Source organism: Gigantopelta aegis, chromosome 4 (assembly GCF_016097555.1).
Source record: "Gigantopelta aegis isolate Gae_Host chromosome 4, Gae_host_genome, whole genome shotgun sequence".
Lineage (NCBI taxonomy): Eukaryota > Metazoa > Mollusca > Gastropoda > Neomphalida > Peltospiridae > Gigantopelta > Gigantopelta aegis.
Genome location: NC_054702.1, coordinates 39591820 through 39612300, shown reverse-complemented (window position 1 = coordinate 39612300; position 20481 = coordinate 39591820). Strand labels below are relative to the sequence as shown.

The window sequence follows — 20481 nt, the reverse complement described above, 5'->3', positions numbered from 1 at the left end:
GTTTTTAGTCATTTTTATTGTTTGAATTTGCAATTTACTAATAAAAAAACGTCAGCTTTCAAATTTCACTTCTGACCCCCAATCGTCCTTCAAGATCTTTGGTGGTCATACAACCTACTGTAATACTGAACTACCGGTTGTAATGTTTGCTCAATTAATTCACTATTATCATATAACAATTTCCCACAGCTAATATACCTTACAATTTTTGCAGTTGTAAATTCTTATTAGAGTTCCCCTACTCTTTTTGAAGAGTATAAAATGAAAAAGAGGGGCTGTGTTAACATCAGGTTTTATCACTCTTGTACTTTATTAGTTGTGAAGTTTTTTTAACAGTATCTAGATTTGTATGACAGATATAGAATACTAAACGAGCTTGCCTGTCATACCATTTTTATGAAATCGGTGAACAATTTAGGTATATATATATCTGAATAGCGAAATCGAGTCAGATACCAAAACTGTTCACGAGTTTCATGAAAATGGTATGACAGGCAAGCTGGTTTAGTATTTTATTTATTACAAACCAACTGCAAACAAGTCGCAACGCAGAAGTAAGCAGATGTCGAGACCTACTACATGTTATTTTTCTATGAATTGGGTCAGCAAGTGATCTACGTCACGCTCACATCACACCAATATTACACTAGTTAGATATTGAGTGATTGTTATGACATGAGCAATATCTTACAGTGGTGTGTAATAAATTTGTATTTTACACACATATATAATTATTATAATAATAGGACTGATGGATATTCATGTATTTTATGTACTTAATTATTTTTAACTAACTTGCAAAATGCTATAGTACAGTATATATATTGTATTTAGCACTTAAAAATATCTACATAATTTTTCTAAATGAAATAACACTACATCATGTTATATATTATATATTTGCTGCAAGGAAGTGGAGGCAAGGGGGGCACGTGCCCCCACTTTTCAGATATTTTGCTTTATATTTGCTTTATAATAGTATAAAAGTGTTTAAATATAAAAGTGTGCCCATCCACTTTTTAGCCACTTCCTATACCACTGATAATTTTGTATGACATTATTGTGATCCATTTTCCATGGGGTTGTTGTTTATTACCAGGCAAAGCAAGCTGAGTTACGAGCTCCCCGAAGTTGAGTGTGAAGATGGCAGTAAGATTTCACCGCTCACACTCACGTTCCCTGATGGAGAAGGTAAGTGCAGGGGCGATTGGTGAATGTGGAGGGGGGGGGGGGGGGGCTTGCTTTTTTTCTTCTTTTTTCTTCTTTTTTTAATCTAGTATCGGCAATAAAAAAAAAATCCAGTTTATGTGGTTTTTTGTTAACATAATTTGACTTCAGGGCCCATGCATATAAAAGTTTTAGAGTCCAGACTCAATCTCTAATGAAGTCATACGCATACAATTTGTATGGCGTTGTCATGACATTAGTGTCTCAGATTCAGTTAAGAGTCTCAAATCTAGACTTTAAAAAGTTTTATAAGCACCAGACCTGCTTTGGAATCTCAAGTGAAATTGATGGCTAATTGGAGTTGTAATGAAACTGTACAGGGTACTGAAACTGGTGTAGTAATCTTAAGTCAAAGCCTGTAATGGACATGTAAGGTCTAACAGTATTTCTTTTGTATTTGAAACTAGATTTGCAAACCTATCTAAAACACTGTTTTGAGCACATCAGGTCTAACAGTATCTTTTTGTATTTGAAACTAGGTTGGCAAACCTATCTAAAACACTGTTTTGAGCACATCAGGTCTAACAGTATCTTTTTGTATTTGAAACTAGTTTGGCAAACCTATCTAAAACACTGTTTTTAGCACATCAGGTCTTAACAGTATCTTGAAACTAGTTTATCTGTTTTGAGCACATCAGGTCTTAACAGTATCTTTTTGTATTTGAAACTAGTTTGGCAAACCTATCTAAAACACTGTTTTGAGCACATCAGGTCTAACAGTATCTTTTTGTATTTGAAACCAGACATCAAGCCTTGTTGTGGAGAGGATGGCCACATTGACCCATGCAGTATTAGCTGTATTGTGACCTTTTCCAGCCCCAAACCGGTGTCATTCTCAAAGCCCATCATATTCAAAGACGAGGAAGGAAAAAGGTAACAGTAGCTATATGACAAAACTTGAATTGCTATAGTCCATCCCATGGGGATCACTTTTTTTTTTCATACTATGTAATTTACTACACGTTATTTATTTCCAAGCGGATTGATTTGTAAATTGCACACACAAATTGTAGTTCTTTGTTATTTCCAAAACACTTTTACTTTTCTTCTTATGTGAAACCAAACTGAAATTATTTATTAAAATAACATTTTAATACAATGATGGGACGGACTATGGGTCTTCTGATAAATGAATGTTTACATAATACATTTTCATCTTTATGTTTAACTTTATGTTTTGCCCCCCTCCCCCTTTTTTTTTTCTTTCACGTTTACTTATTCTTCCCATTCTAATAGCACTATTAAATGTCTTCTTTTTTTTTACTGAAGAATTTGGTTTAGAAAAATTATTTTGAAATTCTTTATAATTTTTTTTAAATTTGTTTTTAGTTACTAAATACTCCCTAGGTGTTTGCAAACTAGATAACAGCAGGGTGTTTAAAGAAAAGAAAAGAAATAAACATAAATAAAGACTTGTAGGAAATTCCCATTTTAATTTTAAGTCTAGGGTTTTAGAAAAACAGTATTTTAGTTTTAACAATGAAATAAAAAACTATTTTCAAATATATACCTTCTAATTCTTATACCCCTGAACCTAAATAATATATTTGCCTAATCGAGCCCTTTCAGTTTTAAGTATTGTGAAAAAAAGTGAACTGGCTACCCCATAAACCGGTCATTTCGATATGCATTGTTTGTAAAGAATCTGTATACAATTGAACCCTGACCTCAAAATATTTTTGTTGAATTAAAAAAAAACTTCCCAAAAACAAAGTGCATAAATGAGGAAAAGACAAGTAGGCATTCAAAATATTTTTATACATAGGGAAATGTATATACGACTGCCATTTTACACTGTGTGCACTATATTAAATGGCGTGTCATATTAAAAAACCCTAAATAAACAACAGTTTTACACTGCCGTCATTGTCAAAGTCTCGTCTGCTTCACAGATTCATTGCATAAGAGTTTTGGTGACATCACGTGACACATGTCACTCTTGTAAACAGTAGCCCAGTTTACAGGAGTAGCTGAAGAATGTCAGCATTAGACTACTATATGCATTTAATGTCTTCACAATAAAATGGCATGGATATTAACATTTGTTGATTGATTTTGACAATAAAGTAAACAAGGTAAAACATTATTTCATCAAATCGGTCATACAGTACAATACGCAGGTGCAGAAACCATTTCCCGTTAATAGGCTGGTTCATGGTTACTCAAGGATATGTTTGAGAAAATTTTTACATTTGAAAAATTTATTGAACATTTTAATGTTTAATTTGGATAATTTGGGGTTTTTTTTAAGTTTATATAAATGTAATGAAATAGCTTAGTTTAGTTTTGTTTAATATAAAATATATTTTTCTTCAATGTTTAGTTTTTCAATGATGGTCACTGCCACTGCTGACAACTGCTTGCTTACATGTTATCCTTTCCTGGCCTTACACAGAGATGACCACAAGATTGTCTGTGAACAGGTAACTTAAAAGTGAATGCTGTTTTTTTAAAGTATATATTTCTAAATATTTTTTTATTCAAATTATAGTTTTATTTTATGTTACTAGAATGACATAAACAAAACAAAAATGTACTACTTAAACAATTAATGCAGGAAACTAAATAGCTTTTAGCTTGTGAGGTCTTTCCATGTATCACAGATTTTGCAATGATGCCTGAATCAAGCATATTGACATATTTGTTTTGCTACCCCGACACATACTTTTGATTGTTACAAGTCACAACAGTTATTTCATTAAAATTGCACAAATCTGATACTGTATTTACACCAATAAAAAAAAATTGTTTTATATTTGAATCTATAATGTTCATCTGACTGCATGTTAACAATGATTAAAATGTATTAAATATTAATTTTAAGAAAACCCAACATTTAAAAAAATAAAAATAAATATTTCGTTTAAATAATTATAGTAATTAAAAATTAACTTTTTTTGTATGTACTACCCTGTCTGTGGGATGGTGCATATAAAAGGTCCCTTGCTGCTAATCGAAAAGAGTAGCCTATGAAGTGGCAACAGTGGGTTTCCTCTGTCAATATCTGTGTGGTCCTTAACCATATGTCTGACGCCATATAACCGTAAATAAAATGTGTTGAATGCGTCGTTAAATAAAACATTTCTTTCTTTCTTTCTTTCTTTAATAACAAAGATGGGTGCCATTACAGGAGCTTTTAATTATTATTATTATTATTTAAGTAGCATAATTGCAACTTCCTGCCAAATGTTTTTTAATAGTTTAATGTGGCAGAATTATTGTGTGTATTGTAGGGTTCCTACCCGAAAGGCCACCGGTTGCAGCCTGCGACAGTGAGCATTAAAGACAACAACAGTGTTGGTGAGGCGGTCTTTGTGCCATGTGGGTCTCCGACGCGACTCAACAGCCGACCGAGCACCAGCGCCACCAGCTCCAACTTCCAGGTGTCATCGTCGAGCTATGAAACAGATAGCATTTCAGGTGAGTTGTAAGGGCTGTTCCAAAACTGATTGGGTGGGGGAGGTAGTGGGTAATGTTTCTGGGTAAACCCACAAAATAAAGTTTAATTTAATTATGTATGTGTAGATAGAAAAAATGCAGTAGACCCACCTGACATAAAATAAATATTAAAGTGCCTCCTACCTCCCCTCTGATCATTTCCCTAAACAAGTTAATTCCACAGATAAATATACATGGATGTAAAGTAGCTGTGTACATCATGCCCCGTGCTTATAAACCTTAAAGTCTAGACTTTAATAAAGTCCAGACTTTAACGTCATGGCAACGCCATTCAAATAACATTACGTTAAAGTCTGGACTTTATTAAAGTCTAGACTTTAAGTTTTATAAGCACAGGCCCTGCATAATGTGATAAAAAATAATGTAAGTCAATTTATCTGTTTCACATAAAATTTTGAGGAATAGCTAAAATATATTCTGCTCTGCTTAATAACAAGGATGAGTGCCATTAAAGGAGCTATATTATTATTACTGAAGTAGCATAGTGACAACTTCCTACCAAACATTTTAATTAAATTTTGTTCGGAAATTTTAAGACTATACTTTGCTTCCAGTTACTACTAAATAATTTCATTTACTTGTAAAATATATTTTTCCCACTCGGGGGCAGGATGTAGCTCAGTGGTAAAGTGCTCGCTTGATGCGCGGTCGGTCCAAGATCGATCCTCTTCATATTTCTCGTTCCAGCCAGTGCACCATGACTGGTATATCAAAGGCTGTGGTATGTACTACCCTATCTGTGGGATGGTGCATATAAAAGATCCCTTGCTGCTAATCGAAAAGAGTAGCCCATGAAGTGGCGTCAGCGGGTTTCCTCTCTCTATATATGTGTGGTCCTTAACCATATGTCTGACGCCATATAACCATAAATAAAATGTGTTGAATGTGTTGTTAAATAAAACATTTCCTTTTTTTTTTTTTTTTTTTTTTTATTATTGAAAATTTTATGATTTTTTGTGTGGTATTGCCAGATTCGTGCGTCAGCACTCCGAAGGTGCGAGATGGAGCAATGAACAAACCGCCGTCTTGCTCGGATCACAGCAGTCACAGTCCGATTGATGCAGCATCTCGCATGCTGGGTTCTGTGATGTTCCCCGACGAGGACACTGAGGAGGGAATATTCCACATGGAGGTGTTGCTAGCAGTCCAGCGATGGTTCTCCTCCCTCGGCTGGGCTGGCGGACCGTTCCCGATTACCATACCAGAGTCGTTGAGAGTGTGAGTCACAGTCCGGCTTTCTTACCTTATAACCAAAACCAAATTTCTTTTCAACATCACCTGTCCTCAAAACTAGTGGCCTCAAACTAATTGTACAGTAATAAAGTAACATCATTATAAAATGTGTTACAAACACAAAAGTTGCAAGAAAACCAAGTAAAAAACATAGATGGCTCAGATTACGACAGAGAGATAAAAAAAAAGAACGTCCAAACCATAAGACGCAAAGGAAAAAGAAGGAAGTTACAGTCACTGACCAGAACAGGAAGGGGTGCGCAGTAGAAGAATTCAGGCCATCCCATTGGCTGTTGGGATGTTCGGACCAGTCTACTAACTAGAGAATATGCACTAATTTTGAGGACACTAGTTTTGAGGACAGGTGATGTATCTATAAAAGAGAAAACACTCCAAGTTTTCTCCAATCTTTCCCAAACCAGTGGCTGCCTTCAAAATGTTCCGGGGTGGGACCTAGCCCAGTGGTAAAGCATTTGCCTAGTGCACACTTGGTCTAGGATCAATCCCAGTCGGTGGGCCCATTGGGCTATTTCTCGTTCCAGCCAGTGCACCATGACTTGTATATCAAAGAACGTGGTACGTGCTGTCCTGTCTGTGGGATGGTGCATATAAAAGATCCCTTGCTACAGATGGAAACAAATATAGCAGGTTGCCTCTCTAAGACTATATGTTAAAAATTATCAAATGTTTGATATCCAGTAGCCAATGATTAATAAATCAATGTGCTGTAGTGGTGTCGTTAAACAAAACAAACTTTCTTTTCAAATGTTTTATTTGTTAAAAAAAAGAAAAATGACTTTTTAATAACCACACACTAAATATAGATGTGCAGATGTCATACATTCAGTTTTGACAACTTAGGGAGCTAGTTACTTTATTAAGAATTTTTTTTAATTGTGCCTTATTGTACCTTAGTTACCAAATAAGTTTTTGATTGTATTAGGATGTAATAGTAAGAATGCAAGCATCGAAATAAGTTGAGTACAGTCATTCAGGTTACCAAGAAGTTACTACTTGTATCAAAAATGTGTTTTCATTCTTGTCAAGATCTTATTAAACAAAAACAACACAACTTAGAAATCAATCACTTCAGGTGTTAAAATAATCAATTCTCTGGTCATCAATGGCGACCACATTTGGAGTTGGTATTTAGGACAAATAATGTTAATCACTTATGGATCCTAACTGGCCTCTAACTTGACGCATCCTTGGTTCCAATTGGCCTCTGTACCTCTTCATATTACCTCAACCCCCTACAGTTACGTTTTATTAGATATAAGATAATACACATACAAATATCTGTATAATAGTCAATAGTGAGTTAATAATAAAGTAATAGTGAGTCTGTGAAGGGCTTTAATGGTAAAAATAATTAGAATTGTACATTAAATACATTTATGATAAATTTGAGTTAATAATAAAGTAATAGTGAGTCTGTGAAGGGCTTTAATGGTAAAAATAATGAGAATTGTACATTAAATACATTTATGATAAATTTCTCATAACCTATATCAAGCCTGTATATTTTGGTTCCACTTTGTGGGTGACCACACACTATGTTTAATTTGATGCCTGAGTACATATACAGAATCTTTTAAAACACAATTATTTGTGAGTTATTGTAGTAATTTGTACGCGGGTGCATTATGGGTGAAATTTACACAGGATACCATGAAGGATCTTAACATATGTTATAATAATGCATACCAATGGATGATTGGACAACAACGACCATACAGTGCCAGCAAGATGTTTGTCAGTCATTGAGTGAAAAGCTTTGGCACTGTACTTCGCTCAACAACATATTTGCTGAATCGAAACAACCTCAAACGACCTACTTGCCCACCTGCGGTGTACAAATGTGTACGTCAAATCTGTATGTGTAAATCGCTGGCACAAGCTACTGTATATTATGTAATCAGTTTTGTATGTGATGTTTAAATATGTTCTGTGGATCACTGATCTGAAATAAAAATCTATTATTATTATTATTATTATTATATTACAATCCATGAGTGGTTTTTTAACTGGTATTTCTGTGTGTTTTGTTGACAGGGCCATCTCTCACAAAATGAGTGACAGGGAGCCAAGGGAGAAGGGTATGAACAGTGACTACACCACGAAGAAGGACTGCAAGACTGTATACGACATGATGAACAATCTGAGTGGGCGACCGGTCCCGGGCATTCCATTCAACTCATCGCTGCCATCCGACCCCATTGAACGAGTCAAAGAGATTTACTGGCGCCACTCAACACTGCTGACCTTCCTCAAGTAAAAAACTACTGATTAGAATTTAATTGTTCAGAGGCTGTTCAGTAATATAATATGGGATGGGGGGGATGGGAGGCAGTACCGCTATATATATTTTTTTAATGTGCCTATCACCCACGAAATAATGTTTTTTTAACAATGTGTACATGGAGGAACTACTGTAGGAGATCCACCAGACATAAAATAATAAATGCAATCATTATGTCTCTTGTCTCAATTCTGAAACGGCCCGTAGCATATTTTGTTGTTGTTGGTGGTGGTGTTTTCCTTCTTCTTGTTATCTGTGTTATTATCAACGATTGCATCACAACTGAATTTTGGATGGGTTTTATTCTTTCGTTTGTCTTTGTCTTCTTTTTAAAGATACTTTGTTGAGAATATATTGGATCTGAAATGTATCCTTTACACTGTATGAGCTTGTTTAGGAGAATAGTATTGGAACAGTTGGCTACTTAATTGAGATAGTTGTATGTGCAGATCTGATGGTCCAGGATAAATCAAAGGAAAAACCAGATTACCCGGTAGACGATTTGGTCTGAGCCTCAAGCTTGAAGGGCCTTCGTTTTTAGAATGTTTTTTTTTTTCTTTTCTTTTTTTCATTTGTTGAAGTTGTCAGTTTATCATTATGTCCAGAAACCTAAGCTGTAAGCATTCTGAGTCTTTGAACCCTGTAGTTGTGTTACAGATGTACATGATAATCTGTTACAGATGCCAAGGTGCGTGTGTGGCAGCTATACGTCCAGAGCACCTGATGCCACCACCAGATTATAGTCTGTGGAAACAGCTTCAGGCTCAGCTCAAGCAGGAACAGCAACATCAGCAACAAAGTGAGCAACTGCAACAACAGCAGCAGGCTGAGCAACAGCAACAAGAACAACAGCAGCAGCAACAACAGCAGCAGGTCCAGGGCAGCGATACAGTCACAGAGATAGAGTCTGTGTATGAGGAGGAGCTGGAGGAGGATATCTTTGAAGCAGTCTCCAAGCGAGCCTGGACAGACGTCCTCTTGCAGACACTCAAGGTAAATACACTGAGCCTGGACAGACGTCCTCTTGCAGACACTCGAGGTAAATACTCTGAGCCTGGACAGACGTCCTCTTGCAGACATTCAATGTAAATACACTGAGCCTGAACAGACGTCCTCTTGCAGACATTCACGGTAAATACACTGAGCCTGGAAAGAAGTCCTCTTGTAGACACTCGAGGTAAATACACTGAGCCTGGACAGACGTCCTCTTGCAGACACTCAAGGTAAATTCACTGAGCCTGGACAGACGTCCTCTTGCAGACACTTGAGGTAAATACACTGAGCCTGGACAGATGTCCTCTTGCAGACACTCAAGGCAAATACACTGAGCCTGGACAGACATCCTGTTGCAGACACTCACGGTAAATACACTGAGCCTGGACAGACGTCCTCTTGCAGACACTCACGGTAAATACACTGAGCCTGGACAGACATCCTGTTGCAGACACTCAAGGCAAATACACTTAGAGAAAGAAATAAGGGAACACTTAGTATTATAGACCAGATTACAGTTACTGTTAGTGTTGTTGTAGTGTCTGTATAAAGTACAACAGACACTCAAGATATATATATATATATATATATATATATATATATATATATATATATATATATACTGAGAAAGAAATTAAGGAACACTTGGTATAGTACACCAGATTACAATTACTGTTAGTGTCGTAGTGTCTGTATAAAATACAACAGACACTCAATTGAGGTATATATATATCTACTGAGAAAGAAATTAGGGAACTCTTGTTATTGTAGACAAGATTACAGTTACTGCTAGCATCATAGTGTCTGTATATAGTACAACAGACACTTAAGGTATAGATACGGAGAGAAAGAAATAAGGGAACACTTAGTATTGTAGACCAGATTACAGTTACTGTTAGTGTCCTAATGTCTGTATAAAGTACAAAGATGTAATGTGGGACTAAATGTGAGTAATGTGACATTGAATGTCAGTAACACATTTAACTTCCTGACACAATGGATGAGGGTTTTGGTTGCAGTCACACTTTCCTGTTAGTATTGGTGTGATATTTCTTTTGATCAATATATTATGTATACATACACTATACTAAATATTTATTCTGCATTTCTTATATTTTTAGGAGAATTTTTATTATTTAGTGGGTTTTTTTTTTGTTTCATGTGTTCCACCAATGGTTTATCCAGCTGGTATATCAAATTTCATTAAACATAATACTAATAGCATTGTTTTTCTTTTCAATACTGTAACCCGACATCTCAACCTAGTTTCAGTTACCTCCTTTTTCCAAGGAACTGGCCTAGTGCTTATAAAATTGTATGCATGTTATGTCATTAGAGATTGAGTCTGGACTCTAAAAGTTTTATAAGCGTGGGCCCTGGTCCAAACATTCCTACAGCCAAGATGTGATCACATGACTGGAAATGGTATCCTAGTGATATAGCAGACGTTTAGCCAGTGATTGGCTGTTGGGATGTGTCAGGCCAGTCTATTAGAAAGGGGTGGGGAAGACTTGCAATAACGTGAGAGGTCGGGTTAAGTGTTCATCCCACTACCAACCCTAGTCGGGCTGCTGGTGCTAACTTGCACCTACCAGTGTGGCCATCGCTTCTCCCACCCACCCACCCCAACCCCTTTCAAGTCCTGGATGAAGGAGCCAGCCTGGATGAAGGAGTCAACACATGCACCCATGACAGGCGTGTGTTACATCAGCTTGCTCTGAATGTGCATGTTAAGCCCTATAACCTGACCTGACCTAAGTATGCATGAAAAAGAGAAAGGAAGGAAGGGAATGTTTTATTTAACGATGCACTCAACACATTTTATTTACAGTTATATGGTGTCGGTTATGAAAGAGAGAACACACATTCAAGTTTTCTTCTTATTTATTGTAATATGTTTTTAAAATGTCATGGTTTTATTAAGCAAATGAAATTGTATTATTTACTGGAATATTTTTTTTTTTTTTTCAGTGTTTAGTACTGGTCAAAGTAACCCCAAGGACACTGAAACACATCCCATCGCCAGACAAGACTGTGACTCTGCCAAACATTAACCCAGACCCGCTGTCAAGCAATATTTATTCTGTGGGGGAGAGGATCATTCTCACCTGGTTAAACCACAACTACGAACACTATCGGACATTGGTGTGGGAAAACTGTCCAAAAGGTATACGGTCGTTTAAAAAGTTTTATATCATACTCATATTGGAAAAAACAAAAAAACATGTAGAAAACAGTAAAATGATTTTGTTTAAAAAGGTTTGGTTATATTATGAAGTGGCAAGAATGAAATGTTAGTAATTTTTATATTATATTGAAGAAAAAACAGCAGAAAATATACAACAGGATATTTTTTAAATTTTTTTAGTTTAAAAGGTATGCTTAATTGATCAGAATTAGAGTCTGCATTGACGAGGTAAAAAACAAGTAAACATTTATAATGTGGCACCTTTTGTATGATTAGATTAATCTGTAAGGATTTATGCCAAATAATTGATTTTCTTTGATAGATACTTTCATTATTTGTATTATATGTATTGTGTGCATGTTGTCTAAATCTAACAGCAATGTTTGTTTGTTCTACTTTTGACATACAGGTGGCACGCCAGCATCCAGATGGATTGTCAACTACGATTTTGATCTACTTGACGGTCTTGTTATTGGAGCTGTTCTTGGAGCGCATTTGCCATTCCTGGTTAGTATCAGTTTAGTTTCTGTGTCCATCTTGGCATTTTGCACCAGAATACCAGTGCTGAGATGAGTCCTGTCGTAAATGTGTTTTGGTGTGATAGGGTTTATTTTTTCAGCAGTGTTAGAAAAATAACATCATTGTCTAACTGTTGTTGTATGTTTAAAAAAAAGAAGCAATAATTGTAGTCTTTTATATGAAAAGAATTTAAAATTATGAAGAAGTGTATTTCTAGAAAAACTAAGGTCTACTTTTTATAGAACTGAAATACTTACAGAAATAATGCCTGGCATGTGTATGTCTCTTTTAATAGTTTTAAATATTTTCAAATACAGCATAGTTTTTGATACAACATGTAAATGAATACTCAGAGCCGGTTTATGGATCTGCGGGGCCTCTAGCACAAATAACAGTGGGTCCCACTTCCCAGGATATATATTTTGCAACACGCTCGGGGAGAAGGGGAAAAATTATCTGGGGAAAATAAATGTACACATCACCGCTGCCACCTGAAGCGCAGGGCCTGTAGCCAGACCTGTCAACCTTTAGACAAGAGAAAGCAGGAGATGTGTGTTGAAAAAGCAGGAGATTTTGTCAAAAAGCAGGAGATTTTTAAATTCACACAATTTAACCCAAAATCGCAAGATTTAAAAAAAAACATTATTACAATAAGTTATATGAATACTTTATAATGTCATATATACTTCTTAACCTTAGATCTTGGCATTAAAAAAAAAAAAAAAAAAAAAATTTTTTTTTTTTTTTTTTTAAAGTTTAAATATTATTATGATTTAATACATATTTAAAAAAAAAAAAAAATATTATCCAAAAATGTTAAGAACATGAACAAGAAATAAAAAATTTAATTAGTACATTTACGGTATTACACTTACAGCCTTACAGGTTGCGTTACATTATCATTTGTGGTTAGTGTACCTAAGTACCAAAGACAAATTTATATAAATCTTATAAATTAATATTCAGTTTTTACTATAATGAGGAACGGTGGCGTGGTACTTATTTAAAATCATTATAATGATGCAATAAACATTGTATTTTCATTAATCATAAGTAAAACCTCATTACGGACATCGTGTGAAATATACCGGAATTATACCCATTTCCGTGAGTAACTTTATGTCAATGTCAAACACAACATTTTTTAATTGTACAAAAATAATTTCTTGAAGTGTACCCTTATAACCAACATTTTACTGCACAAACATACAAAATTAACTGACACAAGTATGTTTATACAGTTAATTGGTCTTTTCGTTGTCTTGCTGTGACATGTGATTTTAACATGCATCGTGTGTATCGCTGTCAACTCGGAGTCTGGCAGTTCAGATTCGTCATAGTTGCATTATGTAATCCAGTGGGAAGACATTTTACAATTCAGAGGTGTTATTAGAACTAAATTGGATAGTTTTTTTTTTTTTATATGGCAACACTGAATGTCAATACACAGCCTGTTGATTAGCGGCAACACGCTTTGTAGCCATTACGATGACAACAAACATTATAATTACATGTCATTTTATAAACTCCATGTGCTTTTTTAACAATATAAATAGGCTATCCCACAATTTTCACTTCGGCAAAGGTTAAACAGTCGGGACAATTCGGCCTGTTACATTCTCAGAAGCCGAAAGTAGTCGACATTTGCCGAATGAGAAAAAAAGGCAGAGTTACTTCCCTTCTGTTATTTTGACAAAAGAGGATCGATTTTTTTTTATACTTACAAAAATGTCATTTAAAAGGAGAAACTGTCTCCCGCACAGGTGAAAGGAGATTTGATCAAATACCGGGAGACTCCCGCGGAATCCGGGAGGGTTGACAGGTCTGCCTGTAGCACGTGCTACATGTGCTACTAGGATAAACCAGCTCTATGAATAGTATAATGACACTGCTGCACAAAGACAGATGTTAGCTGTTGGATTTTAAACTAATGTTTGAAAAAATTTATAGTATTTTTTTTGTATGTAATCACCTTCCTCCCATTTGACTATCTGCAGTCTGTTTTATGCATTTTTGTTGTTTAAAACAAAATGGTTGTGTGGAGTGTACATTATTTAACAAAAATTGTTATATGTGGTTTGTAAATACATTAGTAAAAGCTGTTGTGTAGGTTGTACTAATATATGGAATTTAAAGCGAACATTGTGTGGGAGCGTTACGGATAATTTTGTCATGTTCATATACCACTAAGGTTTCGAGCATGTTTGTTCCGGATGCCATCTCTGGATGTTGTGTGGGATGTAAACTCTTAACAGAAATTGTATGGGTTGTGCACTCTTTAATAAAAACTGTTGTTTTGATCGTAAACCATGTATCAAAATCTGAGAGAGCCTAGTAAGTTGGCAAACTTGTGCCCATGCAGTCCTTTTGTTGTTTAATATATGCACTCAAATATGTTTTGAATCAATCAATTAAGATTTATTAATCGTAGGAAAATAATCCCTTGAAGTGTACTCTTGTCCCTAACATTTTACTGCACAAACCTACAAATCTAATTGATACAAGTATTGTTTATACAGCTAATTGGTATTTCTGTTGTCTTCTTTTGCCATGTAATTTTGACATTGTGTGTATTGATGCATGCGTTCGCTGTCTACTCTAGCACTTCCAGCCATAGAACTTTGCATTATGTAATCCAGTGGGAAGACATTTTACGAGTCAGAGGTGTTATTAGGACTAAACTGGATAGTTTTATATATGGCAATACTGAATGTCAATACACAGCCATGGTAGCTTGAATTTTTTTTATGCTTAGAAAATAACAATTTCCCGGGAGAAACGTTTTTCCCGCAGGAGACTTGATCAAATACCGGGAGTCTCCCGCGGAATCCGGGAGGGTTGACATGTATGGAAATCTGTTGTATGCGTTGTAAACTGTTTAATGTATGTGAAGTTTTAACTGTTTGACAATGTTTTCTTCAGATCCAAACTCACCTGGAACACATGTACACGCACCCTGCAACAGCTGAACAGTGTCTGCACAATGCTCTCTGTGTCGTCAATGCCATGCGATTAGTGGGAATCGACTATGACATTCAAGTTAGTCCAGACAAAAATCTTATATATCTGCTGTACATATCTGGGCCCCATTCCACTAAGTAATCATAACACTAAGATCACCTTAAGTACATGGCTACCTTATGCACTTAAGGTGATCTTAGCGCTAAGATTGCTTTGTGGAACGGGGCCAAGACTATTGCACTGATATTGTGCATGGTCATTTCATTTGATTTTATTTTATGATTCTTGAATATATTTTGTTTTAAATGGTAGCAATATAATTATGTTGTTAATTAAAAGGTTTCTATGGATTATTGTAGAAACTGTTACCTATTTCTCTGGCAATACAAGAATCCTGACACTCATTTCGTAAAATCAGTATGACACACAAGCTCATTTAAAAATCTCTATTTATGTGCTGGATTGTCACTAAGTGTTTGCCATATACTGTCAGTTATCACCATGGTTGGTTTTTTTTCGACCACCAAACGTATGTACCAGTAATACAAATATTTCAAAATGTTTGTTATAATATAATTTTATTTCAGTAGTTTTGAGGCACAATTTTTTGAATATGTATCACAAATAAATGCCTTGATTTTTGGTTCAAAATTAACTTTTTTTTTCAAACTTCGGATTTCATTTTGTCACTTCATATTTTTTGTCACTTCATATTTGTCTCATGTCATTACTTCATAATGCATGTTTTTTTGTAAAATAACACTTGTCATTTTGCATGTACTTTTGTTTGCATCACTAGGCCATTGATATCACAGATCCAAACCCTGTAGCACTTCTTCTACTGTGTATTCACTTGTATCAGCGACTGCCGCAGTATCTGCCTAAAGCAAGCATCGAGTTCACTGGAGCACTGCACAGTACAGTCACCAGACAGGTAACACTCATTCACTGGTAATCTTGTTATGGTAATGAAATACATGTTAGTATTACAAGCTGTCAAAAATATGGACTTTCATATAAGGTAAGTAGTTTTAACATTTTCTAAATGAAAATTTCTCAGATTTCGTCCTCGTAACTTGTTAGAGCAAAACTTATTTTCCATCTCCTAAGAAGTAAGTCCTATCGACCTGCAACTGTTGATCAGGAGCCAATTTGTCAAAACATTGGAAATTTACTTTTAAGGTTAGCATTAAGACCTATCATATGTGTACATGTGTTTGGCATCCATATGTTTGACACTGTGGTGCAGGGGTGTAACATTCTCTTTGAGAATGGTCAATACAGCACAAAATTGAAATTTCGAGTAAAAGTCAGTATCTATCTGTGATATTTGTATTTTTTACAGTTCTTTACACTGTGTTTTTATTTGAATCTTGAATTTTTATCTTGATGTTGATCATCACTTACTGTTTTTGCATTTACCATAGTTTGACACCCATTAGCCGATGTATTTTTCGTGCTGGGGTGTCGTTAAACATTCATTCATTCATTCCATATGTTTGACGTCCAATAGCCGATGATAAGATTAAAAATCAATGGGATCTAGTGGCGTCGTTAAATAAAACAAACTTTACATTTCTATTTCACAGAGAAAATTATGTTATGTGTATTTCATATTAGTAGTGAAAAGAATTGAATTTCTGTTATAGATTTATATTTACATGCAAAAGTAGACTTAAAATGTTTTGTTTTCCTAGAACTCTTTATTTATTAAAAGTAAAAAGTTGGGATTTTTGCTATTTAAAATTGTTTCGTGTTGGTATGTCAGTATGCTGATTTCTCATAATAATCATATTTGTGTGTTTCTAGAATATCTGATTCATGAAACAGATTTCAGCAAAATATTAAATCCATTTACCTTTTTGTTACCCTCTATTCAGAAGGAAAATTATATAATTAGACACTCTATGTGCTGCTTGTTGTAAAGTATACAACATATCACCGTCTCTCTCTTCAGGTTGGGGCGGGATGTAGCCCATTGGTAAAGCATTCGCTTGATGCGCAGTCGGTCTAGGATCGATCCCCGTCAGTGGACCCATTGGGCTAATTCTCGTTCCAGCCAGTGCTTCACAAGTGGTGTAACAAAGGCTGTGGTATGTACTATCCTGTCTGTGGGATGGTGCATATAAAAGATCCCTTGCTGCTAGTCGAAAAGAGTAGCCCATGAAGTGGCGACAGCAGGGTTTCTCTCTCAATATCTGTGTGGTCCTTAACCATATGTCTGATGCCATATAGCCTTAAATAAAATGTGTTGAGTGCGTCGTTAAATAAAACATTTCCTTCCTCTCTTGTCAGGTTAAACTGAGCAACCCGAGTCACAAGGCGCTGATGTATCAAGTACTTGTGGCCGGACACGACGCGAGGGACTTCCGCGTGCCAAGGGGTGACCACGTGACCGTGTCTGCCAGGAGCACCTTGTCGCTGTCGGTGGAGTTTGTCAGCCGGTTCCTGCGTCCTGCGGAAGCCATCCTCGTCCTGGTGGGTCGCAGGCAGGGCTCGGCCGTGGGAACGACTCTCACTTTCAACCTGCGCACGCAGATTGACAACATCGTGCCAAAGGTGTGTAACATTTCTATTCTTGTGAAGTCCATGACAGGATATTGTGGCACCACCATTTTGGAATCATACATGATCAGTATTACGTATCTATAGTCCGTCCCACGGAGAACGCCTTTTTTCATACTATGGAATTTACTACAAGTTATTTATGTCTGAGCTGATTGATTTGTAAATTACACATAAAAATAGTATATGTTTGTTATTTCCATAACAATTTTGTTTTTCTTCTTACGTCAAACCAAACTGAAATTATTTACTATAAACATGGTTATAGAATGATGGGATGGACTATAGTGTTTTCTTTAGAAATTTTACAAAGCATGGTAGACTAAACACTTTTGGGCATTTTCACCATTTTCAGGGCACTTTTTTTTAAAGACAAAATAAGAAATTAATTGAAATAAATCTTAAGGCAGCATAGTGCTGATTAAGGCAAGATGGCGCTAGACTGTTGAGGCATGGTGCCGCACCATGTTAAAACAAGCTAGGGAAAAGACTAATATTTTAGTGTTCATTTTCAATATGTTATATTTGATACATAATACATTGTTTTGTTTCATGTTTTTATGATAGAACTTCATATCTGATCTTCTTTTGTCATAAATGAAAACTATATTAACATATAAATGATGTCTGCTCTGTGGAACTGACAAGTACTTTGTTAGAGGTGAAAATATGTAAACACATTTGATCTTAAACAAGCTCCATCCCATAGCTCACATGTTACTGTTACCTTTTATAAAACCTGATAACACGTCAGACACTTGTTCAACTCAAATGTAAACTTTAATATTTGAATAATGTCACTTTACTTATCTGCATAATGATAACAAAATGCTTGAACACTTTAAAGGTAAAACTGGCACTGGAAATTATTTGTATCTGATAATGTTTTTGGTTTTCTTTTGCAGATTTTTTAAAACATTATTTTTAAAAATGGTACCACTATCAAACACGGATAAAAAAAAAAAGATCTGTGTTGTTCATTGTGTATGATTTCAAAATAATGATGCCATGACGTCCTGTGGTAACTCGTTTTGGCATTCCTTTTAAATGTGTAAACCTTTATTACAAGCTTTAACCATGCTTGATGTTTAATATTATTGACAATATTTAATACAATTTTATTACTTGTGTTTAACTTATAACATTCATTTTGCTAGTTTGATCAGGTTTAATTAACAGATCATTGCTTGCCATGTTTTGTGCTTTAAACGTTTAAACATATTTTACTTTTAACTTTATAATGGGTGTTAACCTGTTATGTAATCATGCTGCAGTTTGATTGAATTTTAGCTGACATTTAAAAAAAGAAAAACAATTGTTTCTAATTATTTGTTTCCAGAGTCCGAGATGTATTGAGGTACATAACTGTTTGTTAAAAATGTGTGTTGTATTGACCTGCATTAATCGTTAATCCATATATTGCACTACTGCACTGAAATTTGTGCGTGTGCATTACACTGTACTTCACAAATATTTTCCTACCCACATTTGTCATTCCTCGACTGTTTCAGGATATATTTAATGTTGTGGAATAAAGACCTCTTTTTACATTAGATACTGATGGTGGTAATAATAATAATAATATATACATAGACAATAATACATGAGTGGCCCTTAGATACCATTTATCTCACAACAAGTTGTTTTAAAATGTATCTAACGAGCGAAAGCTAGTTTGATACATTTCTAAACAAGTTGTGAGATAAATGGTATCAAACAGACACGAATGTATTATTCTATTTCTATTTCTATATCCTCATAAACCAGGTTTTAAGCAAATTTTAACATCTTTTTCAATTAAAAGTTATTTACAGCCGTTGCACTTGTAGCTAACTTATGCGTCTCAGACCCATGATTGTGAGGTTAACTATATGTCACAATGTAATCGATTTCCATCATGTAGTTTTTCTTTGGATGTATGGTAGTGGTGACCTGGTCATCACCTAGGAGCAGCCAGTCGTAGGTCTTGAAATGTTAACACATGTACATGTGTAAACAACCATGTGTTATCAAAAATAACACATGGTGTTCTCATCAACGGGTGTGTAAGAATGGGATTTATTCAAGTATTCTGTGTTACCAAACATATATGCACTGAACAACATTCCTAGTTTTAATGTGAATATTTTGTAATTATGTCTGCTCTAATAAATCAATTTAACAATGGTACCTTGCATCATTCAGTAGTCTAAAAATGTCCCAATTATGAATAAATTATGCTTCTTTCCCTAATTCTATCAGACATAGCATCCTCGTAAAAAATTGTGAATAAATCCCTGATATAACTAACACGTTTTCATGCCCATATCCAGCTAAGGTTTATGTTTGCTGTTATCAGCATGCTACTTGATCACCTGGGCTGTTTGCCTGTTCAGGTAGAAATGGGTTGGTATGAGAAAACATGGCTCGAACTTAATGACGGCACCGTGTTGAGATATTAATTGCTGTAGGTGAAGCTTCTCAATGATGGCAAAATGTTTACACCTGGTGTACATTATCTGCCAGTATATAACATTAGTGCACTAAAATATGTCTGCATATAGCAAACTAACCATTTAGTCTTATTCATTTTCTGAAAAGGTCTTTTCTTCTTTAAATTGCCAATGGCAGGGTTTAAATTGCCATCAGTGGGCCGTTTCATCCACGGCAATTTTGTTTTTAAATTGCCGTGGGAGATAAATTCTTACGTTCGAGCCCTGAGAAAAGACCTGACTGTGTCAAATGGTAATTGAATACCGGTACCTCAGGACATAATAATTCACCAGTTTTTTGTTGTTGAGTATTCTGTATATAACAATTAGTTTAAAAGCTGTGCGCATATAATATAACTCCTAAAATATTGCATTTTATGTGGTTGATACTAAAATTGTGTGGGCTTGTTTCAATTTTCTAAATTAATATGTGTCTTGTCATTTTTATGTTTATTTCTACAATTATTACTGTAGTTTCAGGTAAACCATATTCTGTTTGGTTGCAATAAAACAGTGATCTTATAACTGCTTTTCTTGGTAGCATAATTATAATAAAAGTGTAT

At 35.1% G+C, this 20481-nt stretch overlaps 1 protein-coding gene across 1 annotated transcript in view; it reads left to right on the top strand.

Annotated features, from left to right (window-relative positions):
• Nucleotides 1-20481, top strand: part of LOC121370533 (cilia- and flagella-associated protein 47-like) — an 86086-nt gene that overhangs the window by 37800 nt on the left and 27805 nt on the right. The window contains exons 28-39 of the mRNA XM_041495834.1: nucleotides 1100-1191; nucleotides 1971-2100; nucleotides 3551-3650; nucleotides 4461-4647; nucleotides 5658-5904; nucleotides 7975-8193; nucleotides 8902-9214; nucleotides 11186-11381; nucleotides 11812-11909; nucleotides 14844-14960; nucleotides 15682-15816; nucleotides 17178-17441. Of these exons, the coding sequence (XP_041351768.1) occupies nucleotides 1100-1191; nucleotides 1971-2100; nucleotides 3551-3650; nucleotides 4461-4647; nucleotides 5658-5904; nucleotides 7975-8193; nucleotides 8902-9214; nucleotides 11186-11381; nucleotides 11812-11909; nucleotides 14844-14960; nucleotides 15682-15816; nucleotides 17178-17441 (2098 nt within the window). The remainder of the gene's footprint in view (nucleotides 1-1099; nucleotides 1192-1970; nucleotides 2101-3550; nucleotides 3651-4460; nucleotides 4648-5657; nucleotides 5905-7974; nucleotides 8194-8901; nucleotides 9215-11185; nucleotides 11382-11811; nucleotides 11910-14843; nucleotides 14961-15681; nucleotides 15817-17177; nucleotides 17442-20481) is intronic.